The 16,159-nt window shown below is 40.1% G+C and overlaps 1 protein-coding gene across 6 annotated transcripts in view; it reads right to left on the reverse strand.

The window, feature by feature from the left end:
• Positions 1 to 10,418: 10,418 nt before the first annotated feature.
• Positions 10,419 to 16,159, reverse strand: part of LOC127362551 (eukaryotic translation initiation factor 4 gamma 1) — a 40,502-nt gene continuing 34,761 nt past the window's right edge. For all 6 annotated transcript variants that reach the window (XM_051398370.1, XM_051398369.1, XM_051398368.1 and 3 more), the window contains 7 exons: positions 14,862 to 14,987; positions 14,650 to 14,731; positions 14,356 to 14,454; positions 13,925 to 14,056; positions 12,504 to 12,585; positions 12,172 to 12,312; positions 10,419 to 11,976 (listed from right to left, as the gene is read on the reverse strand). In XM_051398370.1, the coding sequence (XP_051254330.1) occupies positions 11,795 to 11,976; positions 12,172 to 12,312; positions 12,504 to 12,585; positions 13,925 to 14,056; positions 14,356 to 14,454; positions 14,650 to 14,731; positions 14,862 to 14,987 (844 nt within the window). In that variant the 3' untranslated portion in view covers positions 10,419 to 11,794. The remainder of the gene's footprint in view (positions 11,977 to 12,171; positions 12,313 to 12,503; positions 12,586 to 13,924; positions 14,057 to 14,355; positions 14,455 to 14,649; positions 14,732 to 14,861; positions 14,988 to 16,159) is intronic.

A 16,159-nucleotide genomic window follows, 5' to 3' on the forward strand; every position in this document is an offset into this window, starting at 1 on the left:
GGCAAAAAGAGGTAGGAAAAAGGTATAAAATTATAGCTAAATGGCTGAAATAGTAAATAATGGTGAGTTGATGTTGTGTATATGTGTCAGTTTGATCCAGTAAACAGTATTTGATTAACAATTTAAATCTCAGGAATTAATTATTGACAGTTATTAAAGCTTTAATGATAGTGTTAAATGATAGGGTTTATTTTGAGCATTATTTATGATGCTGTGCTAAAGATCAGGGGAATGATGGTGAATGTGCCAAGCAGCCATGGAAAGTGTGTGTCTTTGTGTGTGTTTGTGTGACTTCTAATCATAAACGGACTGTATCTGACAGATAATGCGGAGGGGATACAGTTATGTAAGTGAGAAAGTCCACTGGGACCGAGCTGAATGGTACAAACACTAGGCCATCTATTTTCCAATGAATACATTAGCAAGAGAAGAATATGTGTATCTGTAATAATGTTCTGTTTGATTGCTTGTCCAAAATTTCTCTAGCCCTGACAGTGATAAAATAAAAGGTAACATGGCAACTGATGCAAAAGCATCAAAGCATGTTCTAGCTCTGATTCAACAGGTACCGTGCGTCACACTGATAATGGAACCAGAGTTCATTTCAACACCTAATGTTCCCAATGAGTTCAGGGATTAGACTTGCAAATGTGGATGGGACCACTGATGACAAGGACTGTGGTAATTTGTTAATATGCAAAATGTGTTCTTTTTTCTTTCCACTGTCAATGGAAGCAGGTAGAGCTACCATAAGGGGAAAGAATTACATACAGAAAAAGAGATTCAAGATATACTGTATGTGACCCTCATTCCTAATGAAGAGGAAAAGAATGAAGAGGACATTAAAAAAACAACAAGGGTGAGTGCCAACTGGGAGCTCAGCCTCAAAAATATGAATCCGTTATCAAAGAAGAAAAAGGTGGTACACTATCAAAGCAGGCAAAGTCTCTGCAGCCCTGCGTTTTATTAAAATATCAGTGGTGATGGATTTCAGCCACAGGCAGTTCCTCAAAGAATGAGTAGTATTAATGTAGAATATTTCATTCATTTTATTCAGTTAAACCCTCTTTATTCCTTATTACTGTACTAACTCATTTTTGTTTGGTGATTTCATTAAGCAGGGATAGTAGCCATGTGTCACAACAATATGTATGTTGACATTAAATATAATTGTATATTGTACAATAAAAACTGAAAGTTATACACACACACACACACACACACATTTACCAGTGAGGGGGCACCAAATTAGGGCTGCTATGCTCCCCAAAAGGCAATTTTCACAAAACTAGTGCATTCTCTTGGCTTTCATGTATGTTCTACATTGACTGAAATGAATCCAAGTGACAAAAGATGCATCTGTTTTCACAGAGAACTCCAGCCAGTCCCTCCTCCAGTACAAGGATGCAAGAAACATCTCTTCTTATTCCAACACAAACTTTTGGGGTAGGTGTGGAGACTGACCTGTTTAGGCCCATCTTCTCCTAAATAATCCATGATGGTGTCAGGTTCAACAGCATGGATGGATAAAGGTTAGTGGTAGCTGGTGACACTGACAGCGACTCTGACAGCTCAAAAAATAGGGACAACATCATCAACCCTTGGCCGTGACCTTTTTTCTGTTGGGCCAATCATTTACTTTTTCAAATCAGTGACTCTGAACGGGATTAAAATATTCAGCTAGCTTCACTAACTGAAACTAGCCTATACCCAATGGCAGACAGTTTTAAAACTTGAATTCCCGCTCAACTTATAAAGGGTTATGTAACAGCATTCTAGCTTTACATTTGATTTTAACTTACCACGTCACGAGAAAACACTGACACACACAAAAGAGCAGTGGAGCCGACTGTAAATCACTTATAATCTATAAATGATTGGGAAAAAACAAATAAAAGCCAACTTTTCTGGTTTAGAATACTGTTAATAATTTTAAGTAATTTTAGATGAATCTCTGTCACATAAGCAACAGGTCTCTTATGTGGATAAAACATCCATTTAAGGGTTAACAAGACTAACAGTCAGCAGCCATACCAGCAGCTCCCTGTATTACCCCTGTATTTCAGCCACTTTGAGGTAAATGCTAATGTCACCCTGCTAACATGCTCACAATGACAACGCTAACATGCCACCAGCATGGCATTAAGCAGATATAATGTTTATTATGTCAACTGGCATACTAACAAATTACCACTAAACACCAAGTGTAAGAATGTCATCAGACTTCCAGGAATTTGGCTATAAACCAAAGTACTGGGCAAATACAGTTTTGAATTGGAGTAAAAGTCAGAGGATATTAAAGGCTCGTCGGGATTCATCCACTGGGGACCATGAATGTCTGCCCAAATTAAATAGTTATATCCAATAGTTTTTGAGAGATTTCAATCTGGCACAAACTGGTGGACCACTGACAACTGACCCCACACTGCAAACAATTCAAAGCCATATTCACAACTCGCAACATTTTTAAGGCTACATAGAATTTTCCATTCATCAAACACCCAAAACAAAGAAACCATCCAAAATAAACCTGACCTTGAACAAACTTGATCTCACACACTCAAACACACAAATCTCCGAATGCACAAGACCTGACTGCAGCTGTGTGAAGGCGGAGCAGACAGCTGAATGGGTTGGTGTGGCACAGTGCGTGGTGAGTGGAACCGGCTGACATGTTGTCAATGATCCTGGTGAAGAGATGCGACCACACTGCATCTTCCTCACTGGTGTTGGTCTCAACAGCCAGCAGGACAGCAGACTGTGGCACACACACGCCGCCATCTGCCACAGTTATGATTCATGATGGTATGATGTAAGCTCATTACTTTACTGTAGTAGGCTACACACGTTGTGTACAACCGTGATGATCCTTTTGGGAAAAAAAGGTCATGGCATCAGTTAGCTGGGTGGAGCCAAACAAAATAGTCGAACATATCAAAAGGGACAATTTTAACGTTACAAGAAATACTGAATATAGGGATCTGAGGCAAACATAGGGGACATAGTAAGTGTTTCAACATAGGGGCTTTTTGCAGCCACCGTACTTTCTCCTACATGCTTGCAATGCTGAGCTGTATTCAAATGGTTGCACTCTGCAACTTCACCACTAGATGTCACTAAATCATACACAATGGTCCTACAATGTGATTACGCCAAATTGCTGAACAATATAATGAGAACAAATAACATAAATATTAAGTTATATAAATACAACACAGTTACGCATCTATAACGAGAGATATTGAAATTTAAAGAAAGCAAATATGTGAAATATGTACACACTGTGTGTTGCCATATTTTAAGTGTGAACATGCATTTGAGCCGAATGTGAATGGTTTTGTGTGTGCATGTGTGTGTGTGTGTGTGTGTGTGCTCAGTGGTGTCACGTGTCTTGGGGTTCTGCTGCTGCTGTGGATGCTGAGGTCAGGGCAGAGAGGTGTTGGCAGCTGATCGCTGACCTCCGGAGCAAATCCTGGGGGAGGGGGAGTTCTTCGGGCAGCTAGAAAGAGAATGTCTCTCAGTGTAAATGCTAGTAGCTTACAGTATATGTTGGGCCTACACTCACTATGGTCAATTTAAAGCTCCAAAGCAGAACATTTTCCATATTGCAATAGTAGCAATATAAGATTCTCCTGTTTGCCTGCAGCTTTTAGTAATCTCAAGGATACTCCAAGTGTCATATACCATGGAAAGGTTAAAGCAATCAAGCCAAACCCTCCACAGTTGGCTGATTGGTCTAGCATCTAGCTTCCAGCCTCAGTCCAATCTGAGTGGATGTTCCAGACTAGTATGTTGTATTATAGAAGGAGATTTATGATGAGTCTGTGTCACTCTTTCACTTCTAATGACCTGTCTTTGTCCTCACTGAAGACAATTGTTTACCACTGGACTCATTCCAACAGCAACCTGTAGGCAACGCTCTGCTTCATCCTCATCAGTCAGAGATGTTCATGATAAAATGGATGCATATTGGAGATAAATGGTTCTCACTGGACAGAGACAATATGCAAGTTGATGTGAATCTTACACTTTCAATGTTTATTCACATACTATATATCTAGAAGTGCCAAATCAAAGGCAACTGAACAAGATTTCTTTAGATACTCAGATTGCTTCAGATATTTTGTAGAAGCTAAAACTATTTTCTTTAACTTTGCACTTAGATATAACACGGGGCACGTTCAGTCTGAAAACTTCATGCATCATCTTGCTTTGTTTTCCAGGTTAAGTGACATGTTTTCTTGAAACCGTGCGCAAAAGGCTTGGAAGTACGTTTTTTCTTGTTTGGTGGGTGTACAGAGGAGTTACCAAACCAGCAGCGACGTGTATATGAACCCTGCCGTATGAGAAATGTTTGTGCACCAGGAATGGGAAAATATATGATATTATCGCAATAAGACACTATTATAAACACAAAACAATTCATGGTGGTGAATTTCCGTTACCGTGATAACCGTGAATGGATTTAGTTTTTTATAACGGTTGTAGAAAGAAACATTTGCTCACTTGTGTCTTCATCAAACACAGGTTGTGTTCTCAAGCATTACAGTTTTACTTAATTGTATAAAGTATGATGTGTTTTCTTTATTTCTGTTTGAGAAATGTATTATTTCACAAGACATGTACAAGCTGTAGTGAAAATCTACCACAATACAATACTGAATGTGGGTGGTATGTACAGTCCAATGGCCCCCTCTAGTGTATCCAGGATGGTGAATACTGAAGCTCAACTCAAAGTGAGTGTGAGAAAGGATAAGATCTAAGATTTCTGGGCTTTTAGCTCATGTGAAGAGTTACAACAACAACTACAACTGAAAATGTACAAATGGTTTGTATTTTATATGCCAGTTTCAGTATTTCTAGTAAAACTGGACTAAAATACTCAATATATCTACTGTAAATATAGACTACTACATTATATATTTGTATATAATATGAAAAATCCAAATCAATTAATTTAGATTTTTTAGGTTAGATATCTGATAGTCTGATTTATGGGTGGGGTGCATTAAGGGATTTGGACTAAAGATAACATGTGATTGATCGCCAGGGGCTACGAGGTAAGAAAACAGACAGATAACTATTTGAATGGAAGAAATAAGAAGTAAAATAAAAATATATAAGTGATTTGTAAAAAAAAAAAAAAGAAAAAAAATCCAGCCACAACATATGAACTAATGTATGTATATACTGTAGGTATGATTAATAATAAGTACAATATACATACCTTAATCTATATAGTGTTATCATATATACACAGTATGCACACACTATACAGTAACAATAGAATTCTAGTATAATAACATGATGTATAAAACCCAACAGCACAAGTGTTTCTTGGTGTGCATACTGACTGAAGTTTGAATAGTTTAAATATTGTCACTTTTCCAGTGTAAACACACTTACTGAATCAATATGTAGTGTGGACTTGGGACACAGGACGAGAGCACATCTTGAAGTATTTTCTTACCCTGTATCTTACAAACAGAGATAAAATCCTGCAAACACTTCTAAAACACTCAACAGATGTGCACAGAAGGGTGTCCTATAAACCATTTAAAACCCATTAGCAGGCAGCAGATGCAGAAAATACTACTGAACAAATGTATTTAAAACCTTTTGCAGATGGCTTCAAATGGTGTTCCTGCAATATCCACAAACCATCAAGCACATGTGCAATCTTAAGTAAATGTCAAACCGGAGACTCCTCTCCATGCAAACCCACTTTCAGATGATCAAACTGAACCGATCCGTCTCATTTCTGTTTGCTGTTTGCATTTAATTCAAATGTTCACTGTACTGCCTTTACAAATCAAACATACAGCATGTAGACATAAACATTTGTAAAACTTGAAGACTTAAAGGTGTTACTAACAGAGCGCCTTTCAATATGTGTGATTTAGTAGATTAACAAAGGCAAAGAGTGGAAGAGGTGTAAGTCCACAGCCCTGCTAGCAGCTCTGTGAGGCTGTACTTGGAGCTAAAGCCGAGGCTGATGGGAATGTCATTAGTTTTTCTATTTAAAACTGAAATTTGGATCTGATGGCGCTAGATGGCACCACACAGGATCACCACAGTCATCAAACCTCCTCTGGGGACCCGGAATATCTGTAGTACATTTCTCCACAATTATCAACCGTATCACTGTGAATGTCTCTACAAAATGTGTGCCAGTCCATCTCGTAGATTTTTCAATTTATTTCACTGAATACCTCAAAAATGTGACCTGCTGGTGGCACTACACAAAGAGTCAGAGGATCACCAAAATCAGTACGTTTTATTCTTAAGGGCCCTTTAAAATGTTATAGCAGCCCAGTTAATAGTTGTTGAGATATTTCACAATGAATTACAAATATCAACCTCATGGTGGCGACCATGACCGTTATTGTCTCTAAAATGTAATGGCTGTCCATCTTATAGTCAGATATTTCAGTCTGGACCGGAGTGGTGGACTGACACTGGCATCCCTAGAGCCATGTTGCTACCACTGCAGAGATGGCTATTACTTAAAAAAAGACTTCAACCTGTGCATTCATCATCAGATTAATGGCATACAATTGCTCAAAACATGCTGATCCAAATGGAAAGAAAGAATTTCTGCCAGTAAGAATGCAACGTCAGTGATCCCTCTGTAGAATCTGAACTACAACAAACTGAAGTGTACAGTGCCCGCCTGGCCGCTTACCTATTCACAATACCCTGTGCAAATATGCTTTGGAAGGATTACATGGAAAGGAATGATAGGTCCCCTGGTGACGCAACAGTGTGAAATGTCATCTGAAAACTGGGTCCAGCTGAGTGTGATACTGCAGCCGAATGAAAGCAGGTTAAAGATAAGGCGATTCCCCCGAGGCTGAGCATGTCAGCAGGGAGAGAGCAGGTCTCGTAACAAGTGAGATAAGCTGAGATAAGGGCAGTTTAAAATGATGGCCTGACTCTGGGTAAGGTTACATAGAGGTTGAGTTACAGCCTACAAACGTTTCTGCTGTACATCCATTGTGTGGAGTGCTGTTAACAGAGAACATCTGAGCTTGGGTGTTTGGTTGAACTGTTAAGAGCTAGATGTGACTCCAAGAGTCTGTGGGCTGTGCAGCAGAACGCTGCAGTGATCAAAAATAATCTACTGCCTACAAATGTTGAAAGTAAAAATGTGGGAATGCTGAGGTGCTTATTTGCCTAAGGAAAGTTTGCTGAGCATACACACTCTTTTGGACCAGAATGCTTTTAGGAGCTGTCCAGCACAACCACACTATCTATTTCGGGCTGCTTTTGGGGGCTGAGTGCCCACTCCCCTCCCCAACACTGATATTTCTGTACAGTCTGGAGACTTGAACTGGCGACTTTACCTCTCTACCACAAGTAAAAGTCTACAATACAGGCGTATTCACAGCCGTGGGTTCCATGCAGTCCCTCTGACAAGAAAAGGCAGTGATACACAGAGCAGCTTCTTTGTTGCTGCTTAAGAATGTGGCTGGATTTCCAGGAGAGCCTCCAGCTGATCTGACCTGCAGGTCTTTGGACTGAGAGAGGAAACCGGAGCATCCTGAGGATATTCATGACCTTTTTCCTTTCTTTCTTTAATTCAGACACATGTAGTGCGAGTGCATGGAATTTGCCATTACATAACTTATAAACATGAATTATATAGCAGTTAACATTAAAATCCTAAAACAGGAGGCCGTCAGTCCAGTCTTTAAGGGTCTTCTTGACATGGAAAGGAATGGGGACCCCTGCCTTAATATATGCTGTATTCTGCTTTCAACATATGTGAGAAATACTTAATAATCATCCACAGTACCCCGCTGACAGGGACATCATGACTGCATTGTGGTCTTTTCAGTCTACTTCGTGGCAGCTGCTTAAAAACAAACAGTGACTGCAGTGTTTTTACTGGTTTCTACACCTTGTGTGACAAGACTGGTGATGATGCCTGTTAGAATAATATCCAAAGTGAGGATCTTTCTCTGCAGAGAAGAGGATTTAAAATTGCTGCTTTTCTCTGAAATTGACACTTATGTTGTACATTATTTGTACTATGTACTTATTTTTGTTGGCACGAGGTACACAAAGTATAAAGTGTTCAATGTTTTTCATATTTCATTCAATTTCTTTTTCAAGTTTACTTACATATTTTGTATTTTCACATTGTTTTTAAAAAGTAGACACTCAAACTATAAGACTCATGATTCTCTACCCATTCACTTGATAGAAATATTCTTATTGACCATCTATCTTAAATGTGTATTCTATTTTGTGATGCCCTAACCTATAAGTACAACCAAGTTTCAATGGCAGGATAAGTTACAGCTACTGTGTTTGATGCTGGTTACAACACTGACACTACAGACACCCGCTCCAAACACTCGAATTACAACGTACTGAGAATAAACTGCAGTAGCACCTTTAGGATACATCTGTTCAAAATGCAACAGTATGAGAGGTATTTCATTGCACCGTATGGGGCTATATAAAAGATAACGTTTTATTTGGACGATACGCAGTGATAGAATCCCATTGCAGCCAGAGTTAAATCCTGTGTGTGGAAACCTTGACAGGATGAAAAATGGAACTCCGAGCTTTGCAGAATCATTGTTGTGTTTCTTGGCTGTTTTTCCATCTTACACTTGGCCAACTACTTATGTAACCAAATAGTGAGGGTTCAAGGAGGGCGTCTTACTTTCTGGAGTTCCCCAAGAAGTCCAGCACTGTGAAGCCCCGTCTGTGTTTAGAAAGACGGGGATGACCTCACAGATGCTTCATCCAGTTCTGTCTACAGCCTGCTGCGACCACAGCCCTATTGCTCATAGCCAGCTGATCAGCTGTTGGTCCTAAGGCACTGTGCCTCAGGGCCATGGATCCTGTTGGTTCTCTGCCCTGATTCTAACCAAAGGGTTTTGTGTCTTTTAAACAAAGACTGGAGAAAAAAACCCTGTGTGAGGAAATGTGGATCAGAGGCTAGCTAAGAAAGAGGGTAGCCAGCTAGCTATAGCTACTGATAGCTTAGGCCTTTCTGAAGACCTCGTTATTATAGTTTGTGTTTGTACGAACGCCTATAGAGGAGAAAGAGAGTGAACGTTTTAGTTCAAAGTTTGAGCAGGAAAAAGGCAGGGAAAAAGAAATAACTCAAGGGCCAGCTTTTTCCAGAGCTTTCAACCACATCCCAAAGCCTTCATCAGCAGATGGTTTGTTTGGTTGTCATCCCCGATCTCAGTTACATACCTGGGGGGTGGGGGGGTTGATACTCACTGATAACTGAGCAAATTCCAACTGCAGATGAAGATCATGAGATGTGGTTGAAAGTTCAGGAAAAATCTTGTAGAGGGAACTCGATATTTTGTCCCTAGTAAGTAGCTCTTGAGTGAAGAGGTTTGTTTGTGAAATCCCCCCCCCCAAAAAATAAAATAAATCAGTTTAAAGCTTTGGCTCCGTTCACACTGCAAGCCTTTGCGCTTGATTCTATTCTTGTTGTTCGTATTTGTTAAATGTGGTCCATATCGGATTCCAGTGTGAACAGGTCACGGTCCTGAAGTCATGCGAATGCCGATCTAGAGTGACATAAAGGTGCAGTGTTCACACTGAGGTCACAATACATCAGACCTGTCTGATTTGGACCACGTATGAAAGTGGAATTGAAAAGGTCAGATTCCATTTGCTTTGTGCTTGTCATGAAAAAAACTGTTCTCACGTATAAGCAAAAAAATGTGAATTGACTTCACTTGTGCCTGCAGTGTGAACGTAGCCTTTGAATTAGGTGAGAATACATGCGGGAAGGCCCAGGTGGCAACAAGGGGAAACTTTAGCAGTGGAAATTCTGGCTTTGAGGTACCCTGTGGAGTGTCCGAGCACAAGCAGCGTTATTGAGCAGTGTTTTTATAAGTGGGTCCCTATTTCTTACAGGTGGTGGCGACGTGCCAAGAAACACTAGAACGTAAACCATGCAGGTTTCAAACTTCGAAAAATCAGCTTTGCAAATGTTTTATGAGGAAGGAAATGCATCCAGCACGTTTGTTGGACCTGAAGGATTCACAATGTATACAAAGGAAACTCCACGGGACACCTTTAAAGTACTCGGAGATCCTGTAAGGTTACAATGGTGTCAAGAAATTTGCAGAGTTCTGATCAGAGCTACAGGATAAACCTTTTTCCCCCCACGGTTGAAAGTTAACGTATACCCCCCCCACAGCATGGAAACACACAATACCTAGTACATACTACACAATATAAGCCACACCCGTGCATTCACAGAGCTTAGTGTAAATGGCTTGAGGAACACAAACAACAAGCTCTGAATGGGCTGCTGACTGTACAATAGATGTGATCAGCTCTGTTGTGAGGCAGAATACAGGGAGCGTATCATCTGTGATCAGAGAGGACAGCCCCACATTAACAGTCTTCACAAACGCACGGGAGCACGGGAGTTTTTCTTTTATTGGCAACGATCTTTATTATCTCTTCCAGTTTTGGATGTGAAAAGAGGCATTAATTTTCTTTAATTAAATATCTTTTTAATAAAGTAAAGCAAAAAATATTTACAAATTTTCAATTAACTTGTAATCAATGACTTGGGTTGGATAATTACAAGCACCTTCTGCCAGCTGAGGAGAGAAATATATAAATACAGGGAAAAGAGCATTTTTTCTTTGAAAAAAACAAAACAAAACAAAAAAATTCACAATCCATCATATATTTACAGAACTCTCCTGAAATGCATTTCAACTCATGGAAGCAGAAAAGGCCTTAGGATTCGTACTGTTAAACTATTTTTAAAGTTTTTCATTTAAGTGGATTTTTGACTGTATACTTTTCTCTTCAAGTTTCAATAACGATATTTTATCTTTTTAAAATCCGACAATGGGCTTCGTAGGAAGGTGCAGCCGTGAGCCCTCGCTCTTGCTCTCCCTTTCTCAGTCCACAGTTTGTTTTTTGAAGCGCAGGAAACATGTGAAACAGACACGTCGGAGGGTATACTGGGGTTTGGGCTTGGGTTTGAGGGGCGTCGGGGGCCGCAATCGTCACTCCCGAGCAGCAAAAATGGTCAATGTTCATCGCCCCCTCCCCATAGTGACACCGTCCTCATAAAGTCTGCGTGAAATCCTCGGGAGTCCACATCCGTTACACTAACTCCTATCTGAAATGTCCGCTCTCGCCACTTTTCTTTGTAGTTTTCTATTTTCTTACAAAACACACTCCAATCATCCAACACGGGAAAAGAAAGAGAAACATAGCTAGCCGTCTACACAAGCGTGTCATGTAGATCGAACACCATACATGTGACATGACAACGTGTCTGTGTCGTGTCCACATGACAAAGGATGAAGTCATCAAAAATATAGATGTGAACAGCCTTTTAAAGTTCTCTTATATATCTGTCATTAAGCAAAGTGTCTTGAATAGTGTTGCTGTGGCGCGGAAAAGCCATTGAAAACAGGAGATAAACCTAAAAAAAATACTGAAGGAAACATTATCTCCCACGGCTTTAACGCTTCTCAGCATTCTCTCTCTCATATCTATTCTCTCTATTTAATCCTGTATTTTCATTTACTTCAAAAAAGACATTCGGTTGCTCAAGGAAAAACAAGAAACCCAAAAAAAGGAAACAAAAAAAAAATAACACGATCGAACGTTCGATCCATAATACAATCTCTCCCAGTTGAAGAATTTTTTTCTTGTTTTTTTTTTTTCTGTTTATGCAGAAGGATTTTGTTGATTCAGAGTTCTCTGAATCATCCACAGAACATTCGCTCTCCCCAAGGATCCTCTCTGAACTCCCACCAGTTCCTCCCAGCGGGGGTCCCTAGCTGTTGTCAGACTCGTCCTCGGCCTCGCGGAGCCAGGTGAAGAAGGCGGTGACGGACTTGAGGGCCACGCCCTTGCCCTGCTGCTCGGCGGGGTCTTTGCTAGACTCCCACTTGTAGAAGGCCTCCTCTTTGATCACGTCCTCGTCGTAAAGAGTGTCAAAGAACATCCGCAGAAGATCTGAGGAGGGGGAAGAGACGTGTTCACAAGATATTTCTCGACAATTTTAACTAAAATTAAAACCAGTTTCACATCAACAACAATTAATAGAATTTACATCTGAAAAGTTATTTTGTGTATTTTTGTGGGAAATATATTGAAATAATGCACACAAAATAAAATGTTATATCTGTGGTAACAAAGACAGCCACTCACTGGCAGGCTGCTCCATCTGCACCATCAGGGCCTGCAGGGCGTACAGAGCCTGCAGCTCCTTCTGTTCGTCCTTCAGGTATTTCTGCAGCAGCTTGGCCCTCTGTTTGATCTTCTCACCGTCCACCTTGTAGGGGTTCTCATCTGCAGGCATTTTAGGAAAACTTAATTCAACAGGACTCCAAAGGCACAGTCTGCAAGTAAGCGTCGACTTGACATGCTACTGCAGTTGCACTGGACTACTCTAGTAATTCACTGACGTATTTTCATTCATAGTGATCAGTGAGAGTCTAGGCTTCAGTGAGGAATGTAAAGAATGCAAGGTGCTGACTCACAGATGACTGCTGACTGGCAGATGGAGGTCATCAGAGCTCGGACAAACGTGTTGGAGGAGGTCTGCTGTTCATCTAGGTTGGCCTGCACAAAGACAAATGCATTTACACACAGAAAACTGGAGCTTCAAATATCAATAAAGAAATAACATAATAATAATAACATAATGTTGGAACCTGTTAATATGTAAAAAAGACTCCTACTGCTCTGTTTGCTTGCTTACAATGAGCTGCAGGGGACAAATACAGCACGTCTCAGGTTCAGTATTCTGAATTTAATTACTTACACTACTCACAAAAAGTTAGGGATATTCCACTTTCGGGTGAAATTTATGGAAAATGTAAAAAGTTGATGCTACAGTGATATTATATCATGAAAGTAGGGCATTTAAGTATAAGGTCAAATTAAGATCACCTGGAAAGGTTATAGTGCATTTTATGTACATTCTGAAATTTCATCCAAAAGCCGAACTTTTTGAGTAGTGTATATTTGAGGTTATAAATGTCCATGTTTTTCTTTTTCTTACAGCCTTTAAAGTTCGGAAAGTCCATATACAAAAATGCTGCTATGCAGACCTGCACTCTAAAAGGTTGTTCAACTGCAAAAAGGTTTTTTTTCAGTGAGATTTGGTCTGATGTTTATGTCTAAATAGCAGAGCCATGACTAGCCCTCACTTTACCAGGGTTCCCACTCTTTTTAAGAAATCATTTTCCAGGAGTTTTCCAAGAGATTTTTCTTGACAATACAGGACAGCACTTGCTGTGGTCAGCGTTTATTCTTGCCCTGCTTGACTGTTTCCAGCGATTTGACTGCAGTTTTCCCCTATCAGTAACATTAATTTGGCCACAGCCCATAAATAACTATTAAAATCAAGGAACTTACTTTTTTTTTTTTCTTTACAGAAAACTATTCTCACCTATTAGGCTATTAAAATAAGAGGTAGGAAGTGTTGCATTTCCAAAAAGAGCTGAAGTGAGTGTTTTCTCTTCGGCTTTGCATCTGGTAAACCCGCTTGGAAGTTTCATACTGCACAACTCTTCCTACCAACAGTGGAGTTTAAAATATGCACACCTAGGTTCAAGAAATCTGAGCGAAGGGCTAAAATACAATTAAAATTTTCCAGGACAATGTAGATTATTTTCAGGATATTTCGTCGTCATTTCCATTAATTTCCAGGGGTTTCCATTAATGGAAAACCAGTCTCTAAATTTCTAGGTTTCAAGGACGCATGGGAACCCGGTTTACTTTTAAGAAACACCCTGAAATTAGTACAACTGATGTCATTAATATGCAATTCAAGTCAAGTGCTTGATACACACGTGACCAAAGCCTTATTAGCCCACTTAAAAACAAAGGAGTAAAGATTGTGAATGGAAACCAAATGGACAAACTTTAGAAATCAAACACAAGAAGGAACACAAACCTCAATCCAGTCAAAGATCCTCTCGTTGTCGGCCTTCTCATTGATCAGTTTGTCCACCTGTTTGGTCAGCTCTGCAGAGCTCAGCTCCTTTTTGCTCTTCTCGGACTCATCCCCCAGCGTGAACTCCACATCCTAGTTAACACCATGAAGACAGAAACAGGCTTAATGATCATCTTTTTGAACAAGGTCTTTTTATTTGAGATTTTCACAACAGGCAGAGCACAAACACAATACAAACAATAACCAATCCCTAGTCACCACCCACTTCGAAAAAGGGACAACAGTCCTCATCTTTGTTTTTATACTACAGTACAGTCTCATAACTACACCAACACTGTAAATACAACAGATGATTAACAAGTGTATACTGAGAGAATATTGTAGTGAATGTCCCCAGTTGACGGTGATTAAGCTAGTGAACAAACTCTCACCTTTTCTGTCACAAACTTGTTGACGTCTTCATCCTCAGGGAGGAAGTCTTTCCACTGGAGGTCAGCCTCCCTCCACATTGTGCCTGCCTTTTTCTGGCTCTGATGAAGGAGATACAGATTCACTGATCACATGTGGCTAACATTCATCGCAGTCTTATGAACTGGTTCAAAGTTACTGGTTCGATTGCTAGAACTGAATTACAACAAAATGTTCAAAAACACTTAGCGGTCAGAATAATACACTATTAGATACAATATAATCTAGATAAGCGATTATTGTTGATTTTTTCTCACCATTCCTTTGCAGAGTAAAGTGAGGATCTGGACCAGCAGGACTCCGGCTATGCCCAGAGGGATCAAAGGCTTTGAAATCTCCCTGGGAGGCATAAAAGGTCAACATAAGTCAGACATCTCACTAACAAATTAAAAAACAAGCCAAAAGCTATCTTCTCTTGCAAATTTCCTCTTCTAACACACCAGGGGGTCAAGTGAGGCCTGAGACTAACCTGAAAAGTTCTCCCATGGGGATCCCTCCCTCGTGGAGCATGGGAGTGATCAGTTCTGCCAGGTACAGCCACATGTGGGGGATGTCTATTGCCATATCTTCAGCAACCTCCAGGATGTCCTGAAGCCTGAGGAAACACACACACACACAGTGCACACATTACAAAGTTTATTCAAGATTTAAAAAGGAACATTACTCAACAGATGGGACTAACTAAGCAACATGGCACCACACAGACACAAACAATATGACACAATATGTAAACTGACTTGTATTGGCTGAGTGCAGTGGATTAAAGATTTCTCAATTTCAGCAACTGCTTAAAAAATATTACTTCTCAGAGACTAATTTACTAGTTTAAGCCAGTATTTCCCCTGTGGGCTTCTGTTTATTTAAATCCTGCTATTATAAACTTTATTTCAATCAACACTTGAAGCTGTGCTATAATACATCTCACAGAGGAGTATGGTCCAACCGTACTTGCTCTTGGATTTAAATATTTACTTTTTAGGGACCGAGCCAGCGACCGCTGGAGGTCCCTGTTGTATTTCTTCTTCCTTATTATTATTTTTAGCACTTTTGATTGCGTTTTTGCCCCCCTAAACATATACGAAAAGTCAATTTTATTTGGCAAAGTGGTCAAGCCTGGTGAAAAATGTTATATTCTATGCGTCGCTTTCAGGTTGGCCACTAGGTGGTGCTACAATCATAAAAAATGCGTTTAGTCTAATAACTTCTTCGTTTGTTGCACATTCAAAAAACTCGTATCCACGTGTTCGGTGAATGGAGCTGAATCTCCCCATATAGCCCACGCCCACTTCTGCCTATAATTTTTCTCCACTAGAGCGCGAAATGTCCATAAAGTACTTTTCAGTGTTCCCCCCATGCGCTTTGTCCGATTCGCACAAATTTTTTCCCGTAGCATCTGAGGACCCTCAGAATAAAAAAGTGATTAACACAATTTTGTTATTTCAAAAAAAACAGCAAGTTATAAAATTAGCACTTCCTGTGGATTTTTCGTCAAAAAAGGAAGGGGACCATTTCTCCACATTGGTATGTCCGATTGACACCAAACTTGGGTCCATAGTTCCCCATGTCTTCCTTAAGCATCGTGCACAACATCAGGCCATCGCCACTAGGTGGCACTCTTTAAATTGAAGAAGTTTGTATCTCTAAAACGGTATATGTGATTAAGATGAAACTTGGTACGATACTTCCCCATGGCTCCCTGAGGCTCGCTAAAGAATGTGTCAACAATCCGCCACTAGGTGGCGCTCTGGTGGCATGGTAAATCACTGC

This window comes from Dicentrarchus labrax, unplaced genomic scaffold, assembly GCF_905237075.1.
Source record: "Dicentrarchus labrax unplaced genomic scaffold, dlabrax2021, whole genome shotgun sequence".
NCBI classification, from domain to species: Eukaryota; Metazoa; Chordata; class Actinopteri; family Moronidae; genus Dicentrarchus; species Dicentrarchus labrax.